Source organism: Nycticebus coucang, chromosome 2 (assembly GCF_027406575.1).
Source record: "Nycticebus coucang isolate mNycCou1 chromosome 2, mNycCou1.pri, whole genome shotgun sequence".
NCBI classification, from domain to species: Eukaryota; Metazoa; Chordata; class Mammalia; order Primates; family Lorisidae; genus Nycticebus; species Nycticebus coucang.
In genome coordinates, this window is record NC_069781.1 from 33,061,611 (window position 1) to 33,080,728 (window position 19,118).

A 19,118-nucleotide genomic window follows, 5' to 3' on the forward strand; every position below is an offset into this window, starting at 1 on the left:
AGAAGTGCAAACTTAAATTCCCGGTTTTAATGGGAAGATAGCTCCATAGCTCATTCTGCAAAAGACAATGGTGAGCATGGTACCTGTTTATACAGGTACAATTCCTGTTTAGACAGCATATTTCCAAATGAATAGCTACTATGGACTTGTTAGTTCTCAATTAGAATTGGATAGCTGCTAAATCTTTGTTAGTGCTTAGTACTTAATCGCTGATAAAACCTAGCAGCCAATATTGGTTCTCAAATAACCAGATGCTGAGGGTAGAGAAGGACCCAGATACAGCCTGTCTGGATTGATTTTCCATGTGGAGGTTGTACAGGGAAGATAGAAGAATGAGATGGGATGATACTACATAACACAGTTATCTAGATTCACTGCTGCTCAGCTGAACTGTATGGACACCACCCCAGGCAGGATCTGTAGGAGCCAGAACTGGGCTGAGAGCCAGCCTGCAGAGACAGAAGAGGCAGAAGAGGCATTCATGGCCTCTCACATCAGGGGATTCACAACTTTGAGTCTGAGCACCATTAAGCACCTGTTGGAGGCAGTCTGAAGGAAGGGGCTCCATCCTAGAAACTCTTACTGAAATTTAAAGTTCACGTTTTGCAAAAGGTGGTAGAACTCAAGGAAATTTGATGGGGACCATTTTGGCAGCAGTTAAGTTTTTCTCAGCCAATCGTCTTTTGAAGGTTTTAGAGTGTGAGCTTCAGGAGAGCACCCTGTCATAAAAGTTTGAGTTTTCCATTTAGTTAAGGTGCTCTAAAGAGAGAACTAGAGATCAATCTGAAAAACTGTCTATTTGTATTTTTCATACATAGGAAATTATATAAAGACTGTGGCTCTACTTTACATTGTAGAATTTTGAATCTAGTCACTAGAATTTATACTTTTGTTTTACCAGTGGGAAAAAATAAGCCCTGAGAGGGCAAAGGGCTTGCTGATGTTCTCATAGTTATTCAGAGCTCAAGTTGGGGATAAAGGCCTTGTGTTTTGTCTCCTGGGACACTTGCAGACAGCTTGGTTCTTCATGTATCAAGCACTGTCAGCCCATCCACCCCTCCCAATTCTCTACTCAATTTAGGCCATAAATTGGATCCTGTCACTTTCCACTTAAAGTTTCAGCACAATGAGCATAAGATCCGTACTCCTTCCCAGGCCTGTGTCATCTGGCCTCTCCCTTCCTGTCCCCATCATTTTTTATCCCTCTTCCCCTTAGCTCATTACACTCAGCCCTGCTGCTTTCTTCTTGTTCCTCAATTTTCCATGGCTTCCACTTTGAACATTCTCCTATGCCTAGCTCATTCTCTGTCATTGTTTATGTTTTGACTGAAAAATTATCTTTTCTGGAGGTCCATTCTTCCCAAGTTATTCTCCACGTATTTTGCTTTATTTTTGGCCCTCTCAGATTACATGATTCCACTGTTTATTTGTTTAACCCCTCCATGAAGGCAGCTACTTTGTCTTGTTCACACTAGACCCTCAAATCTGCAGAACAGTGTCTGCCAAGTGTTTGTTGATTGGAGTGGATGGAGTTCGGTATATGAGCATTTAGGGCCTCTTTGCATTCCATTTTTCTCATCTATAAAATAATATGTAGAATAAATAATACAAGGTTGTTGTGGAATTGAACAATAAAATGAGGCCGTGCTCATCCTTCCTACGTGGTGAGGGTATGGGTGCATGTTTGCAGCTGTTAGAGAATAATCCTGGATTCTTGAGGCAATGAGAAGAGCCAAGCCCTCTGTGGCGATCTTACCTTTGCTGCCTTCCCTTTGCAGAGACACGCCTTGTCTGTCAGGGGAGGAGGAGTGGACCACTGCCCCAATTCCCCAGACCATCATGGACCTTTTCCAGAATGGGAACTGGACGATGGAGAACCCCTCGCCCGCCTGCCAGTGTAGCAGTGACAAGATCAAGAAGATGCTGCCCGTGTGTCCTCCAGGGGCAGGGGGGCTGCCTCCTCCTCAAGTGAGTCACTCTCAGGGTGTAACTGAGTAGGTGGGCAGGTGGGGTGGGCTGAGAGCTACTGCTTGGGAGCAGGAATGAATGAGATATCATGTGAGAAGGGCCTATTTCAGTCTAGGCCTTACTTCTCATCTTAGGGAAAAACGTGTGAGAGTTGAGGGGAGAGAGGCTGGACCATATTGTGCCTATGCCTCTCCCATAGCGTTGGTGTCACAGGACAGACAGGCTTGGCTGTTACTCCTGGTTCTGCCACAAATTAGCCTGTGGCCTTTTTCAGGCCACTGTAATTCCCTGGGCTTGTTTCCTCACTGAATGAGGGAGGATGGTCAAGAAAATTCGTGTGGGTCTTGTTGATTATGACATTCTCGGAGACTCTGAGTTTGAGGAGGAGGCCTGGGCCCTTTTTTTTCTGAGAACAAGTCCAAGAAGAGGCCTGCGCACGATGGCTCTCTGCTGCCTCATCAGGTCACAGGGTGAGCACAAGCAATTTTAAATGGGTGAGACCAAAAGAAATCCTGGTTACCACTCTTTAAAATCACAGCTAATCTAGGCATCAGTATAACTTTAATGAGCAAAAACATTCACTAGGAATAGTTAATGATGTTGCTGCCTAAAAATGGAGACTATGAAGAATCACATTTTAGTGTTTATTATTTAGAGTAAATTCCCGGAGAAGACCTTAGTCTGGCATAAGTGAATCACCAGTGTCAAGAGCAGGATGAGCCCGGTCTTGGTGCTAGGTGGCTGAGGGCAGTGCCTGGGCCCTGTGGTCAGGGATGCGGACTCACTATGGTACACATTGGAGGGGCATGGTCACTATCAGCCTTGCTGTGTTTTCTGCCCCAATTCTTGTCTACAAATAGCCACATGGTTGGTTTTTATGTGGTGACAGAGAAAACAGAACACTGCAGACATCCTTCAGAACCTGACGGGAAGAAACATTTCGGATTATCTGGTGAAGACATACGTGCAGATCATAGCAAAAAGGTGACTATTGACTAAACTTGGCCCTTGCTTTATCATTATTGATTAGAGGAATTAAAGGCCTATAACTAGTAGATGGGAGCAGTGGGGGAAATGCAGATTATGGGCTGATGGTGTCTAGTGGAAATATTAGGATATTATCCCAAAGTAGAAAAGATGAGAGAGATTGTGAATATTCAGTTGTTATCTTAAAGCTTGAGGCAGCCTAGTCTTGAATAAAAATACATCTAGATTCAATTTCAAATTCTGACACTTACTGCTTCACCAGGGGGAAACCAGTTAACCCTCTAAAGCTTATTTTGCATAAAATGTGATATTAGGCTGAGCACAATGGTTCAGGCTGCTATAATCTCAGCATTTTGGAAGGCTGAGGCGGGAGGATAGCTGAAAACAGCTTGGGCCCTCTCTAAGAAATAAATAAAAACATATAGACATGCATACATAAATAAAATAAGACATGATATTTATGTTGCTCATATAGTTTGTTAGGATTAAATGAAATCATGTATGTAAACTGTCTTGAGTACTCTCCCTTGGATGGACTCCACGACACTACGTAGTATCACGAAGAGAGTCCTGGGAAGACTAAGCAGCCAGCCTTGACTATGACCTTGTAGCTTCCTGGGTATGGAAGCATGGTGTTGAATGCTTAGTGATACTTAGGAAATGTTTCTTCTGGTTTCTTTCCCATCGGTTTGGTCACTTGTGTCTCTGGGTTAGGAAAAGACACAGATGTACTGGAATGATAATGACCACGAATTTCTGAGAAAAAGACATAGCCTCTCCACATGTCATCTACAATTGAAGTATAACTTTGGGTTGAAAATGCTTCCAGTTCAGTCACATCTTGGTCTAGAAGGTGGTTTTAAAATCTTGGATATGATTCTTATGTAAATGAGGTTTGGAAAATGGAGAGAAGAAAAGGCATACTAAGAATGGGCCCCTTTCCATCGGCACACACCTGTAACGCCAGCCTGGTCATGGGGTTATTTCTGTCCCTTTCTTTTAACTTCAGCTGCATATTTACCCATTCTGTATCGTCAAGAGGAAGATCAATGCCTTCTTGGAACTGAATTTTGGTTTCTATGTCTTTACTTTATGCAGCTTAAAGAACAAGGCCTGGGTGAATGAGTTTAGGTAAGTTGATCTCCTGGCTTTCAGTTTTCCCTGGAACCTTGAGGTTCGGAGGGTGATTTTGATGTCAGTATCTTGGGTTGAAGAAAGTTGTTGGTTTGGGGATTGTTTAGCACTCACACACTCCTGGGTGCTGCCTCACTGTGGGGAGGGCAGAGGCCCTGCAGAACGTGTGGAGCGCACAGCGGCACAGAGAGCTTTAGGTTCGACTTGCTTTGTAGTTTTTGCCAAAAGCATTTCTGTTCAGTGCCCAGTGGCCACTTCAGAGGCATCTTAAATATTTGGCATGCTGTTTCCATGAGGAGACTGAGAAATCAATCTTGTGTGAGTCTCCAGGGATTCCATGAGGAGAATACTTATCTTAGTTACAGTTTCCTCCTAAATCAGATTCCCAAGAGTTCCTAGGAACTCAGACAACTTTTTAGGCATTTTTCATGGGAGGAAAGCTCTTGGAGGAAATAAAGAAGCCTCGACATTATCTATTTTTGTTGTATTTCAATCCATTTTCCCTCTGGGTTTTGAAGGAATAGGTGAGACTGGGGAAGAATCCTTGAAGCCAATTTTTACTCCATGGAAAATGAGATAGCTGATATGGTTGCCTCAGGTGACCCCAAAGGCTCTCTGTTACTGACTCCCACTTTTCCTCTCTGCCTTTGCCCTGAGAGCCTGAACTCTGGGCAGACAGACGCAGGTCCCTGTAGTGATCCTCATGCTGTCAAAGAGCCAAGGCCTCTCTATAAGTCCTACTTAGCCTACTGTGGGCTGGGACCCCTGCCCTGAACTCCCCACCCCCATCTGCTATCTCCAGACCCAAGTTCAGAGCTGAGCCACAGGGGAGGAAGAGCATCTCTGAGATGAATGACCATTCTTTTTAGTGTCTCAGATGTCTAACTGTATGTGTGTCATCAGGCCAAGTCCTCTCCCTGATCACGAACCACAAGAATATATACACTTGCACTGTGTCTGTTGCTGAGCGATACTGTGTACCACACTGTCTGGGTTTTGACGTCAGGCTGTTCTTTTAGGTATGGTGGGTTTTCCCTGGGTGTCAGTAATCCTCAAGCACTTCCTCCGAGCCAAGAAGTTAATGATGCCATCAAACAAGTGAAGAAACACTTGAAACTGGCCAAGGTACAGTATTCATTGTAAGACATGCCAGAAAAATGGGCTCAGAACTGCTGGGACAGGGGAGTATTTGGCAGGTAAATCTGATCACCTAGCAGCTTTGTTGTTCTGCCTTTAGTGATTTGAGCCAGAGAAGACTGAACCACTCTGTATATATTTGAAAGAATAGTTCAAAAACAAATTCAGAGATTTAAAGGCTCTTGGAACAATTGAGTTTACAAATATAGCTAGTTGGTAAATAAACTGGGTTTCAAACATATTTTTGTGAAACAATCACTGGTTAAGTAGGAAATGAATCGTTTTCCTTTTAACCTGGCAGGCTGGTCCTTAGAAGCTGATAAGTACTCACTTCAAATCTCCATTTCTGAAGTTTTCCATTTTTAAGTGAGGTTCAAGGGGTTTTCTCTGGGACTGTGGACAGCAGCAATAGTCTGAGAGACTGTAGCTCTGCTTTTGAGGTACAGGCCTATGTGTCTAACTCATCTGTACGTAGAGTGTGGGTCGTGGCTCTAGGGTGACCTCAGGGGCATACTTCTTCAAAGCCCCACCTCATGGTAATCACCAGACGTTACATTCTTGGGATTTTGAGTTTTTCTCTGTGCTTCTCTCCAGACTTGTGGGGGCATAGCAGCATCAGTGCTGTAGATTTCTGATGCTTTAAGGAGCCATTTATTTAAGGGTTTAAATTTAATTTCAGTGAATAAGGTTGTCGTGGTATTGCTCTTCTCAAGGTTGCTCTGTCGTCCAAAGATTCCAGACTCACTGTTGCCCCTCTTGCATGTGTGAACAATCACAACTGAGACAGGTTTCTGTTGCTTACAGGACAGTTCTGCAGATCGATTTCTCAGCAACTTGGGAAGGTTTATGACAGGACTGGACACCAAAAACAATGTTAAGGTAAACCACTGTCTGAGTTCTAGTAGCTTCTGGGTGAACATTAATCCTTATATTCCCTGAAGTACTTTTAGCTCCTGGTAAAGTTGAGAGGGGCATTTATAACAGAGAAGAGCAAACTAGTAACTCTACCTGCAAGGCAGTACGGTATAGTCATTGAGAGAATTTGCTTTGTCACCAGACATAATAGGTGAACCATTGTGACCTTGACCAAGATATTTAACTTATCTGAGCCTCAGTTCCCTCACGTATAAAATGGAGACAATAATCATGGTTGTCTCCAAACTGTTGTGAGAACTAAGTAGTTGAAGATATGTGGGGTCCTATCACAGTGCCTGGGCACATGGTCAGTGGTCAGTGTATCTTGTACACTGTTGTTGCTTTGCCGCGTTCTCTGATTATAGTGTTTTGTCTTGGTATGTGGCTTGGATTTCTTAAGTTTTGTACCTGTGCACCTACCTTCCCAAGCGGGGTTTGGAGGTATTATCTTGTATCTGATATGTTTTATTTCAGGTGTGGTTTAATAACAAGGGCTGGCATGCCATCAGCTCCTTCCTGAATGTCATCAACAATGCCATTCTGCGGGCCAACCTGCAGAGGGGAAAGAATCCGAGCCAATATGGGATTACTGCTTTCAATCACCCCCTGAATCTCACCAAGCAGCAGCTCTCAGAGGTGGCTCTGTAAGTGTAGCTGCTGGGTCTTAATGGTTGGGGTGGGAAAAAAGAGGGTGTCAGGAGGGACATGGAGCCGGGGAAGGGAACAGGGAGCTGTTGTAGGGCTAACTGCTGCAGAGAGAGTTACATTATGGTATCTCCAGGTTGATGCAAGCTCTGGGCAGAAATGATGAGTTTACCAATTAATTGGCTGGCAGGCCTTCTTGAGCCACCAAAGAGAAATGGCACTGATATGTAAAAATCATTACATGTGAATTCATATAAAATGAGTTAAAAATTATTCATACAATTCTAAAATAATTTATCTCACTATTAATACAAATGTATAATAAAAAAAGTTTAATTTGTTTTAGAACTACTGTTTTAAACTTGGTGCAATATGCTTTTATTAGCTTGTGTCTTTAATTCCTGAATTAAGCTCCATGTGCGTGTGAGAGAGAATTTTAAGGCCAATGATAAGCTAGTTTAAAGTGTGCAGCTTTTGGAATCAAAGAGATCTGGATTTGAATCTGGTCTTTGTCAGCACCTAGAGGAATTGGTAGTCACCACACCTTGAGCCCTTTCCTGTATATGGAGCATGGCAGTTATCTTTCAGCTTAACTCCTTCAGAATATCTACGTAGGACACTAGGATCTTTGTATCAAGATCATCTGCAGTGGGCTTAGAAAACTATTCTTATAAGGATCTGATAGAATTTTTGTATGTGTTAAATTGATATGCTACATGGTGGCATTTTCAAAATTAGAGCCAGAAAAAAATTAACTTATTTAAGTAAGTTGTAGACTAGTATTTCTGGTCTTAGATAGTTTTCTAGCCACACTAGTCCTTTGTGTAGGAAATCTACAACTTATTGCTCTTACAAGGTTAAGAACAGTGGACCAAAGTGAATATATAAGGCTACCCTCAGATTTCCTTCATTAGCTTTACTATGACAGAAGACTCTTTTTACGTATTTATTTTTTTTAGACAGAGTCTCACTCTGTTGCCCAGGCTAGAGTGCCAGGGCATCAGCTTAGTGCAGAGCAACCTCAAACTGTCAAACTCCTGGGTTGGAGCAAACCTCCTGCCTCAGTCTCCCAAGTAGCTGGGACAATAGGCATAAGCCAGATGCCTGGCTAAGATATATATATGTGTGTGTGTGTGTGTGTGTGTGTGTGTGTATGTATGGTTTTTTTTTTTTTTTTTTTAAGAGACCAAGTTGCACTCTTGCTTAGGCTGGTCTACAACTCCTGAGCTCAAGTGATCCTCCCACCTCAGCCTCCCAGAGTGCTAGGATTATAGGTGTGAACCACTGTGCCCACCACCTGACTCTTTTTAATCTTAGTAAAATCAGTTTTGCATTTAAATGATCAGTTTTCTTTTTTTTAATTATCTTAACCTTGAACAAAACATACCTGATGAATAGAAGCTTTTCCTCAGGTGTGCCTCTGCATGTGAGTGTGAATGTCCACATCCTCATTGACTGAACTCCTAGTTGCATCAGAGACCACAGGATCCTCACTGCTTTTTTCTTTCCAGGATGACCACATCAGTGGACGTCCTTGTGTCCATCTGTGTCATCTTTGCAATGTCCTTCGTCCCAGCCAGCTTTGTCGTGTTCTTGATCCAGGAACGGGTCAGCAAAGCGAAGCACCTGCAGTTCATCAGCGGGGTGAAGCCTGTCATCTACTGGCTTTCCAATTTTGTCTGGGACATGGTGAGAACACAGGCCTGCTGTTTCTTTATAAATGTCTGTCAGGCCCATGGGCTGGTATGGATAAGGAAGAAAGAGCCCCTGGCTATCACCAGGAAATGTTCCAGCTAGTCTAAAGATGCATGAAAAAGGAAAAGGCAGAGGCAGTTGATCACTTTCATGACATCAGGCACGGCATTAGGTACCAGAGCTAATCTTACACCAGTGGGAAAATCTGTAGACACTGACTAAAATTAATACCACCACCACCCAAGTTCCTGAGTGAAAACTTCCCTGAGAATCAGAGAGATGGAGGACCTTTGTTAAAACACTGTGTCAGTGCCTATAACTTCTTTGATGGCTTTTCACCTCCAGAGGCAGGATGCTCTTTGCCTTTCTGGGAAAGCCATCTGTCATTTGAAAATGCTATACATTTATCAGCAGCTTATCTATCTGTTGCAAATATATTTTTTGTTCCAGCTGTAATATTTTGCTTCTGTTTGGACCGATATGCAAGACTTCAAAGAATTCTGAAGCTCTCATTATTATAAAGTTCAGTTGAAATATCTCCCTATGTCTCCATTAGTTATAAACCATACAGAGCAAATCTAATTTTTCTCCCATTGGACAGGCCCTGGATATTTAAAGACAACTCTCAAACTCTCATTTAATTGAAGTCATCCCCAGACAGGGTGGACATATGAGACTATGCTTTGTAATCTCTAGAACATTACACAAATGTGAATGTTGATGGTAGAAATGATGAGAATGGTATCTGTGCTGACTTGTCACTATTCAGATCTGATTGTCCTTCTAGGGCCATGCTTCATATTGTTTATGTCCATTTTGAAAAGCAAAAGCCCAGAGTTAACCTTGTGCTCAGGCTGTGGTCTGAATAGTTATGAGCCTAGGGGGAGCTCATCTTTATCCCATGTGCCTATTACTGCAGCACAAGTGTTTTGTATTTTGTAAGTAACACCGTCTCCCTGACAACATAATTTCACATAAATGATTGTTAAAATGTGTCTCTTTCATTATATACTAATGCATTTGATTTTTCTTGAACCTAAACTTTCTTTTTATCCCTGTTAAACTACATCTTGCTTAATTAACATCTAGTTATTTTGTTTTTGCTTCATTTTGATTCTATAATTACTCCATTCAATAAACACAGACTGAGTGCTCACTGTGTCCGACCATGCAAGGTATAGAGGATTCAGAGATGAAAGTGGTATCTTTGAACTCAGGGGCATTACTTATCTTCCTGCTCTAGAGCCCCTGAAATTTGCTGTAAGCATGTCTTCATCCAAATTGTTATAAACACATCAAATAGGATGGGACCGAAGCGGAGCCCTGTGGTTTGAAGCTATAATTCTTCTAATAGCTGACAGGCTCACTGTCACTCCCTGCTCGTGCTTTGCTCTGCTAGCTATGAATTCTCATATTGTCCTTTGGTCAAGTCATTATTATTGCATTTTACTGCTTCATACACGGTGAGGACAGACTTTAAAGTTATTCTCAGTGTGATGAAATAATTCTGACATTCATGTTAGGAGTGCTTGCCTCACATAAGTAGACTATATGTGAGACTGGACTTGGTCAGACTATAATATAGCATTAATGATGAAAACAGACGCAATCATCTTCGAGAAGAAGAATGAAAGCTTATGTGCCACTTGTAAATCACTCTGACTAGGAATCCATGGTTCAGTAGGTTTACTGAACATGACACCTTGGCTTAGCTGTTGGAAAGACGGGGGGGCATGCAGTTCAGAAAATCAGCCAAGGGTAAAATGCTTTTCAAATTGTATTGTCCAGTCTTTTGATTAGTAGTTTATGTGGCTTCATTAATTCAAAGTTACTCTCCAGTATGCTTATCTGCCCTTTCTTGTCAGATAATGGTGAAGACTTGGGATGTGTTGTGTATTTGACTTAAAGATGAACTTTATTTCTTTGTTTTCACTTTTAGTGCAATTACGTGGTCCCTGCCACGCTGGTCATTATCATCTTCATCTGCTTCCAGCAGAAGTCCTATGTGTCCTCCACCAACCTGCCTGTGCTAGCCCTTCTACTTTTGCTGTACGGGTAAGACATCTTTGGGTGGGAGATCTCACAGCGGGTAAGGGTTTTGGTGGACAATGTCAGAGGCAGGGCAAAAGACTCTGTGTGGACATTTGTCTTTGTGCCTTACCAGGTGGTCAATCACACCACTCATGTACCCAGCCTCCTTCGTGTTCAAGATCCCTAGCACAGCCTATGTGGTGCTCACCAGCGTGAACCTCTTCATTGGCATCAATGGCAGCGTGGCCACCTTTGTGCTGGAGCTCTTTACCAACAATGTGAGTTCTGCAGGAAGAACACCTCCCACTGGGATGCACATCTCTGGGAGCTAGAGGACAGTGTCTAATTGTGCTCTTATTCCACTTGTCTATGGTTTTGACATAGCTGACGGCTCCATGTTTTTTCAGAGTCTGTCTTGCCTGAGAAGGCATAGCACCTTTCTCTCCTGCTGAGCCTAGTATCTCTCTGGTCAAGCCTTCAGTTTCTTTTGACAAGTTCTTTTACTTCTTTCTGTGTCACTATTGCTTTTCCCAGACCAGTCCCTCTGCTGTCTCTACTTGCCATTTCAGATATCAGCTCTAGGCGATGCCATTCAATCCCAAGGCTTTTTCTACCACTTCTCTTGGTGTTTTTTTATCTTTATCACTCAGATCTCAAGGCCTTTGGCCTTGAATGTTCGCTTGAACTCTAATTCTTTCTTGCCTAGCAGATAGTTCCATTTTGATAGCTACCCCAAATTGCATATGCCTAATCCTCTTACACCCCAGGACCTAGTATTTCTCTTGCCATCCTTGTCATACTTTGTGGCATTACTACTCGGTTGCCCAAGCTGGCTTTCTCAGAGTCATCCTACATGCTTTGCTATCGCCATGTCCCACATTCACCTGGTCACATTATCAATTCTTCTACTTAGACATCTCTGAAATATTGCCTTTATCCAGCGACACCTTAGCTGGATACTGGATAAAAGCTGGATACTTTACAGAGTGTGAAAGTATCTCTCTTACTCTTCAAGATGTGTATCTGTACCAGGCTTCTGTCAATTTAATTTTGTTGGAAAAAAAAAAAACCACCACGCAAATGTCCTCATGGTAAAATGATTTTTTTATTCTGGGTAGATGCTTAGGAGTGGGATTGGAGGATTAAATGGGAGGTTTCCTTTTAGCTCTTTGAGGATCTTCCATACTTTTTTCCAAAAAAGATGGTACTAGTTTGCAATCTCACCAACAGTGCATCGATATACCCTCACCAGCATGTGCAGCCTAGGATCTTGTGATGCTTATCTTACTGGTGATGGGTGATTTCTCAAAGTGGTTTTGATTTGAAATGCGAAGCTTTCCATAGCTGCCCTAATGTAGGTATTCTCTCTTTCCCTGGTGCTCTCAGAGCTCTCCGTTCGTGCCTCCAGGACAACGCATTTCCATATATATAGTAATTTCCTTCCTACATGCTTTTCTTCCGCAGAGTGGGGACTGCTTCTTAATAAGGTTTGCCTCTCCTATGCCCTAGCACAGTGCATCCAGCATTACTTAGTTTCTGGACATTTGGCCCCTGCTGCCTTGTGAGGTCATAATGAGTTCTGATATATTGGAGAAGAAATTTTAAAATTCCAACAAAATCCTTAAACTCAAATATTGACCCAGACACAAGCAATTTCCTTTTAAAATGCTAAGTAAATATTTTGTTACGATTTGCTTCTGATTAAATATAGTCCTCTTTCTAAACTTTGCCTCTTATTTCTCTATACTCACAGTATTTCTCCAAATTTTCTGAAGAATAGAATTTTATTATGTCACTTATCACCAGCTATGCATGCTGCTATTTATTTGTATCTGAATGCAAAATTTAAGTTTGTCCTTGGGGAATCAAATTGTTTCTTCACTCTCGTATTTCAGACTTTGATAAATCTTTAGTCTAAACCATGAATGACATCCCTTCCCCCACCCCCATTTTTAAATTTTTTTTTTAGAAGCTGAATAACATCAATGATATCCTGAAGTCAGTATTCTTGATCTTCCCACATTTTTGCCTGGGACGAGGGCTAATTGACATGGTGAAAAACCAGGCAATGGCTGATGCCCTGGAAAGGTTTGGTGAGTGAAACAGTGGCTGCAGGAAGCTTTAATGGAGATGGCAGTTTGGATAGGCGGTGGTATCCTGGCCTTTGTTTTTGGAAAGAGGCCAATGATTGCATACAGGATGTCCCCTGCTCTCCCTAACCGCTGGTCGGGCTCACAATTGGTTATAGCATGGACACTGTGACGTAGCCATTTGTCTGTGCCTCTAATGGCATTGAGATAAGTGAGATAAAGAAAATGGCAATAAACAAAATACTGGCATTTTCTTGGACTGACTGGTTAATGCCACTGGTTATGTTTGTCAGGATCATTAGAAAAGTCAAAACACAGCACCAAGAATTAGGTTATAGGACAAAGAATCAGAAGGACAGATGCAAACCTTGACTTTCAGGCAAGTCATGGCCCTGTAGCTAAGATCACATATTATCTTTTATATAGTTTATAAAAAGATAATTTATTGCAGTGCTTTCTACCTTTAGAATAGTTAAAAATATTTCTCTAGTGATATTCCTCCCATCATTTATCCACTGGCTAAGATAGCCAGATCAGCCATGTTAGTATTTCAACTTGGAAGTACAAAAGAGATATATCAGGAATTTAAGGAATATCTATATAAAACCAGGTGATTTAGTTGAGTCATTATATTACATTCTACTGAGACAGGTTTTTTTCTTTTAAGAGACAGGGTCTTGCTCCATCACCTAGGCTGGAGTGCAGTGGCTTGGTCATAGCTTACTGCCACCTCCCATTTCTGGGATTAAGCAATCCTCCTACCTCAGCTTCCTAAGCAGTTGGGACCAGGCACACACAACCATGTCTAGCTAAAAGGGGCATCGTTTTAACGTGCTTTCTAATATTTCTTATTGAAGCTTAGAATTTATTAAAATATAGTCCCTAAAAATCATGTAGGGTCTGGATTGTTTGCTTTTTATAAAAGGATTTTTATATATATCTTATTAAAAAAGAAATATTAGATATATTCAATAAAGTTATAGATCTATTATTTGTTTGCTCTGAAATTCTGATTGATATGTAATTCCTTAAATCAGACTTGAAAAGTGATCCCTCGTTTTATTATTTTTTTTGTCCTTGTCGTGGGTGATAGCTGTTGGTGCTTGAAGGGAGATAGGTGGATTTCTAAGAAGATGGGCCCAAATTTGAGGAAGGGCCATAGGTTTTGATGCCTCCATTCTGACAGTTTCTCTGCATTGTGTCTACCAGGGGAGAATCGCTTCGTATCACCATTATCTTGGGACTTGGTGGGACGCAACCTCTTTGCCATGGCCGTGGAAGGGGTGGTGTTCTTCCTCATTACTGTTCTGATTCAGTACAGATTCTTCATCAGGCCCAGGTAAACTTTTTCTTAGAACTTATGGAGCACCTGGTTGAGGATTATAGAGGAGGTGCCCCAGGAAACACTTGCCAAAGGTGGCTGGATTGAACTGATTGAACATCAAACTGATTTTCTTAATGTGGACATGTCCCAACCCCTGACACCACCCATCCTGGAAACTGGCCAGAGGGTTTATAAGACTGTTTTAGAGACTGGGTTTTTGTCCTGAAAAATACTTTGAAGGGTTCATTTTTCTTAATTTCTTACCCTTAAGGCCTATAAATGCAAAGCTTCCTCCTCTGAATGATGAGGATGAAGATGTGAGGCGGGAAAGACAGAGAATTCTCGATGGTGGAGGCCAGAATGACATCTTGGAAATCAAGGAGTTGACAAAGGTAAGACAGTGAATACAGGTTACAACAGCTTGTTTTAAGGTTTTTCAGCTATATATGTTGGAAGCTAGCATTTTGCTGGCTTGCTTAAAAGAGCATGTTCCCTAAAATGTGTATCTGTACCAAGCTTCTGTCAATTTAATTTTATTGGAAAAGAAAAAACAAAAAGACACCATGCACATGTCCTCATGGTAAAATGATTTTTTTCTTCTGGGTAGATGCTTAGTAGTGGGATTGGAGGATCAAATGGGAGGTTTCCTTTTAACTCTTTGAGGATCCTCCATACTTTTTTCCAAACAGAAGGTACAGTTTGCAATCCCAGCAACAGTGCCATCAGTGTACCCCCACCAGCATGTGCAGCCTAGGATCTTGTGATGTTTATCTTACTGGTGATGGGTGATATCTCAGAGTGGTTTTGATGTGCATTTCTCTGATGATTATGGATGATAAACACTTTTTCATGTGTTTGTTGGCCATTTGTCTTTGTACTCGAATATTTATAGCACCTCAATTCACAATTGCAAAGATAGGGAAACAACCCAAGTGCCCATCAACCATTGAATGACTCAGTGGTATCTGTGGTATAGGTATACCATGGAATATTGTTCAACCATAAAAAAAGATGGAGACTCTGCATCTATTGCATTTACCTGGATGGATTTGGAGAACATTCTCCCAAGTAAAGTATCTCAAGAATGAAAAAGCAGACATTCCATGTACTCAGTACTATCTGAAACTAGCGGATTAACAACTATAGGCCCATGGAGAGACAAACACAGTTAATTTCATGAAGGGTGGGGAAGAGCAGGCTAAGTTCCCACCTATGAGGTACAATGTAGGGGTATATGGCACATTTCCTGGGTGAAGGACTCAACTACAACTTGAACTTTGGACTTTACCTTACAAACACAAATAACACAAAGGGTAATGTCATGTACCCTTATACCTACCTAGAAAAAAAATACTGTGAAAACCTAAATTTAAAAAATCCTATTGAGCATACTTTTGTAGTGTGAATTCTCAATCTCAAATATACTTGTTTTGTACTTATATTTATTTGTTATTAAAACATACAAAATTGTATGTTTTAATAACATATGTTTTAATACTTACATTTATTTGTTATTAAAACATACAGAAATTTGTATGTTTTGTATACTTATATTTATTTGTTATTAAAACATACAGAACAGAAATAGTGGAGAATAAATGGTTGATTTTGAATTTCATAGTCCAAAAACCTGATCTATCACCATTGCTCAGGAGAAGGGTCTGTTTCAGTTCTTCTTTTGATGCATTTTGGAATCCCCAAATTTCATGTTTTTGTAATCTGTACAATATTTGCAATATATTGATTGCAAATTTCTACTCTGTGGAATTTAGTTTTTAAAATACATGTTTATATATAAATAAATGAAAAATTATATAGGTATTAATGGCTGATATATTTTTTACAAGACAGATTAAAAAATAAAGTCACTTTTATTTTGAGCTTCAGAGTTAGTTAGAAGCCGGTTGCACAGATGCAGACCAAGGCTCTTAGTACATAAACATATGACTTAGTTTTACTGATGAGCCTTATTTTGTGGTGTGTATAATCCCCCCTTCTGCAGTTGCTTGAAGAGCTGTGAGTCACAGGGCCTCATGAATTTTTGCATTTTGTTTATTGCAGATATATAGAAGGAAGAGGAAGCCTGCTGTTGACAGGATTTGTGTGGGAATTCCTCCTGGTGAGGTAAAGACACTTTGTCTACACTGTTTGTCCCTATTAATTCATACTCTACCCATCAAATAACAATGTCTCCAAGAGGTGAAGTGGCTTTTAAAGGCTTCGCTACTAGGGTGGCGGGTTCAAACCCAGCCCTGGCCAAACTGCAACAAAAAATAGCCGGGCATTGTGGTGGGCGCCTGTAGTCCCAACTACTCGGGAGGCTGAGGCAAGAGAATCGCCTAAGCCCAGGAGTTGGAGGTTGCTTTCAGCTGTGTGATGCCACGGCACTCTACCGAGGACAATAAAGTGAAACTCTGTCTCTACAAAAAAAAACAAACAAACAAAAAAAAAAGGCTTCGCTACTTAGTCCTGTGTGAAGCAATCAGTCATTGAGAGGATAGAGAACCTCCATGTCAATAGAGAATAATCTTGGATAATCCCAGGCAGTTGAAGAAAAATGTGCTTGTGTGATCCATTTCAGATGATGATGAAATTCAGATAGATTTAAAAATATAGATTCTTTCCTTTCTCATTCCTGTTTGTGTTCTTTTTGCCCTTTAGCCAGAGGAGGTTGTTATTTGACTAGTTGGCTTTCATAACCGTTTTTTACACATTAACTTTGGCCTTAACCATGTGACTCAAATAATATTTACGAATGTACCCACACTTAAAATGTGTTCATTGCAAAATATATATTTAATTATCCATATAATGTCTTAAAACCAAGAAAATGGTTGATTCTTCATTGATATTTAAGAATGATGTTTTAGGATCATTTTATAAAAACTAAGCTGAAGTAGCTATCTTCTAGGGGTCATTCATATTCAGATTTGAATAATTTGCTTATACAGTTTACCTAATCTTGCCTTTTCAGTGCTTTGGACTCTTGGGAGTAAATGGGGCTGGGAAGTCATCAACCTTCAAGATGTTAACTGGAGATACCACTGTTACTAGAGGAGATGCTTTCCTTAACAAAAATAGGTGAGAAAAGAAGCGGCCTGTATTTTGCTGCAAAGACCTTGTTTTTAATTTGTTTAAAGAAATACATTATTATTTTTCTGATTATAATGGTATTATATAGACTAAAGAGAGTAAAATATAAAGAACAGAAAAATCATCCATAATTTCACTACCTAGAGAAAACCAAAATTTACATTTTCTTTCAGTGTCATTCTATTAGCAGCTTTATTCACGTTTAATTTACATACCATATAATTTACTCTTGTTTTAAGAGTACAATTAAGTGTTTTTTAGTAAATTTACAGAGTTGTGCAAACATCACAATCCAGAACTTTTCCATCACCCCAAATCTATCTTATATAAATATTCTGTAAAATTGAGATCATGCTATTTATAGTTTTGAAGATAAGTTTTTATTGTTTATGAGTATATATTAGTATATTTCCTAATGGGTTACATAGTCTAAGATGTAGAATTTTACACTGCTACATAAAATTACCCTAGGTATGTGTATATGCAATTTTTAAAGTCAATTTCTTATAAATGTTGAACATTTATCAGTTTTCTTTTTTTGCTATGTGAATATGTCCTTGTATGTATCTTTTGTTATTTCCTGAGGTAAAATTTCTATAAGGCAAAAGGGTATATACATGCCAAAAGGTCCTCTCTGAAAGGTATGTAATTGATGGCGGCTCCATTAGGCCATTTCTGAAACTACACTAAGCAATCTGATCTTTGGGGGCAGGTACAGCTACACAGTAGACATATGCTAGACAGTGTTACACTAAGTAGTTCAAGCAGGTGGGGCTTCTGTGGGTATTTTATATGGAGACATAGTACAGGGCAATGGCTTTCAAACTGACCACGACCCATGTAGGGAACACATTTTACATGTCAACCCAGCATCTAGACACAGACACATAAACGCACATAACTTAAAGTTTCACCAAATAATACCTACTGTTATGACTTGTAGTTTACTCTGGTATTTTATGTTCAACTCTAACCAGAGCCATTAAAAAAGTGCTGGTCATGACCCACTAAATTTATTTCACAACTCAGTAATGAGTGATGACTCACAATTTGAAAAGACTGGACAGGGGGATAGCTAATAAAAATCTTAATGTAGTCATTGATCTCCTCCCCTGTCTCGTACCAGTTTTCTTTTTCAATAGTAACATAAAAGAACAGACATTCTGGGAGTAGCAGGCCTGAGGCTGCATAACTGCTCCTCTAGACTTCCCAGCAGAAAGTTCTGGGGCATGTAGCAATGGCAGCATTCATTGGCCCAGACTAAGGTTTGTTGCAAGGACTGGTTCTAAGAACTGACTTGGGCAGTGTATCTGTGAGGCTCAGGCAGAGTTCAGGAGCAGCTCAATCATAATTCTGGAAAAGGCTGACCCTGGGGTATGAATTAGATAAGCAGAAAGGAACGAATGCTGCCAAAAGGCCAAGTTCATGGCTGTCCAAGGTGATGGAAGTACATTCATCAGATGGAGATGTAGATGCTGAGCTCTCACATCAGCAATTTTTAACTTGATTGGCTTCACAGAACCTAAAAGTTGCCCCCATCAACATATATAACATTGTGTTTGTAAGTGTAATTTTTTCTGTCACCAGATTTAGAGGGTCTATGATAAAAAAAACCCTTAACAGCTAAAGGGCTGCCTAGGCTGGGTATTCAGTAGGACCAATAAGTGTGGAATATGTATGCCATGACTGAGTCAGGTATTGGCAGCAAAAAGCAGGAGGAGCTCACAGCTAAAATCTTCTGAGCCCGAATGGCCATGAAGGAGACTTTGGCACCTGGTACAAATGACTGTGTCACAGGTCAAGTCTGGGATGGAGACTGAGTGTTACAGCTTTGGTCCAGTGTGACTGAGGAGGTTGGTAAAGAACGTGCTGCAGTTGGCATGGGAATTCTGAAGTGGGAATGGACTTGCAGACTGAAGTGTTGGGAGAACCAGGTGTAAGGACGGGGCAGACAGGAACCCTGACTGCCAGGAAGAGCTGGCAGCCTGAGGGCAGAAAGCCTGTTCCTTCAAGTAGCAGCAGGCATGTTGGTATCTTTGCTGTGGAAAGGCATAACTTTATAGGCACAGTGGGCCATATCATCTGACAAGAATATCTGT

The 19,118-nt window shown here is 40.8% G+C and overlaps 1 protein-coding gene across 2 annotated transcripts in view; it reads left to right on the plus strand.

Annotated features, from left to right (window-relative positions):
* ABCA1 (ATP binding cassette subfamily A member 1) overlaps window positions 1–19,118 on the plus strand; it is a 134,016-nt gene that overhangs the window by 107,360 nt on the left and 7,538 nt on the right. For both annotated transcript variants that reach the window (XM_053567077.1, XM_053567086.1), the window contains 14 exons: window positions 1,779–1,968; window positions 2,858–2,952; window positions 4,054–4,086; window positions 5,109–5,214; window positions 6,031–6,105; window positions 6,616–6,785; window positions 8,298–8,475; window positions 10,421–10,536; window positions 10,646–10,790; window positions 12,482–12,605; window positions 13,812–13,941; window positions 14,198–14,318; window positions 15,988–16,050; window positions 16,901–17,007. In XM_053567077.1, the coding sequence (XP_053423052.1) occupies window positions 1,779–1,968; window positions 2,858–2,952; window positions 4,054–4,086; window positions 5,109–5,214; window positions 6,031–6,105; window positions 6,616–6,785; window positions 8,298–8,475; window positions 10,421–10,536; window positions 10,646–10,790; window positions 12,482–12,605; window positions 13,812–13,941; window positions 14,198–14,318; window positions 15,988–16,050; window positions 16,901–17,007 (1,653 nt within the window). The remainder of the gene's footprint in view (window positions 1–1,778; window positions 1,969–2,857; window positions 2,953–4,053; window positions 4,087–5,108; window positions 5,215–6,030; window positions 6,106–6,615; window positions 6,786–8,297; window positions 8,476–10,420; window positions 10,537–10,645; window positions 10,791–12,481; window positions 12,606–13,811; window positions 13,942–14,197; window positions 14,319–15,987; window positions 16,051–16,900; window positions 17,008–19,118) is intronic.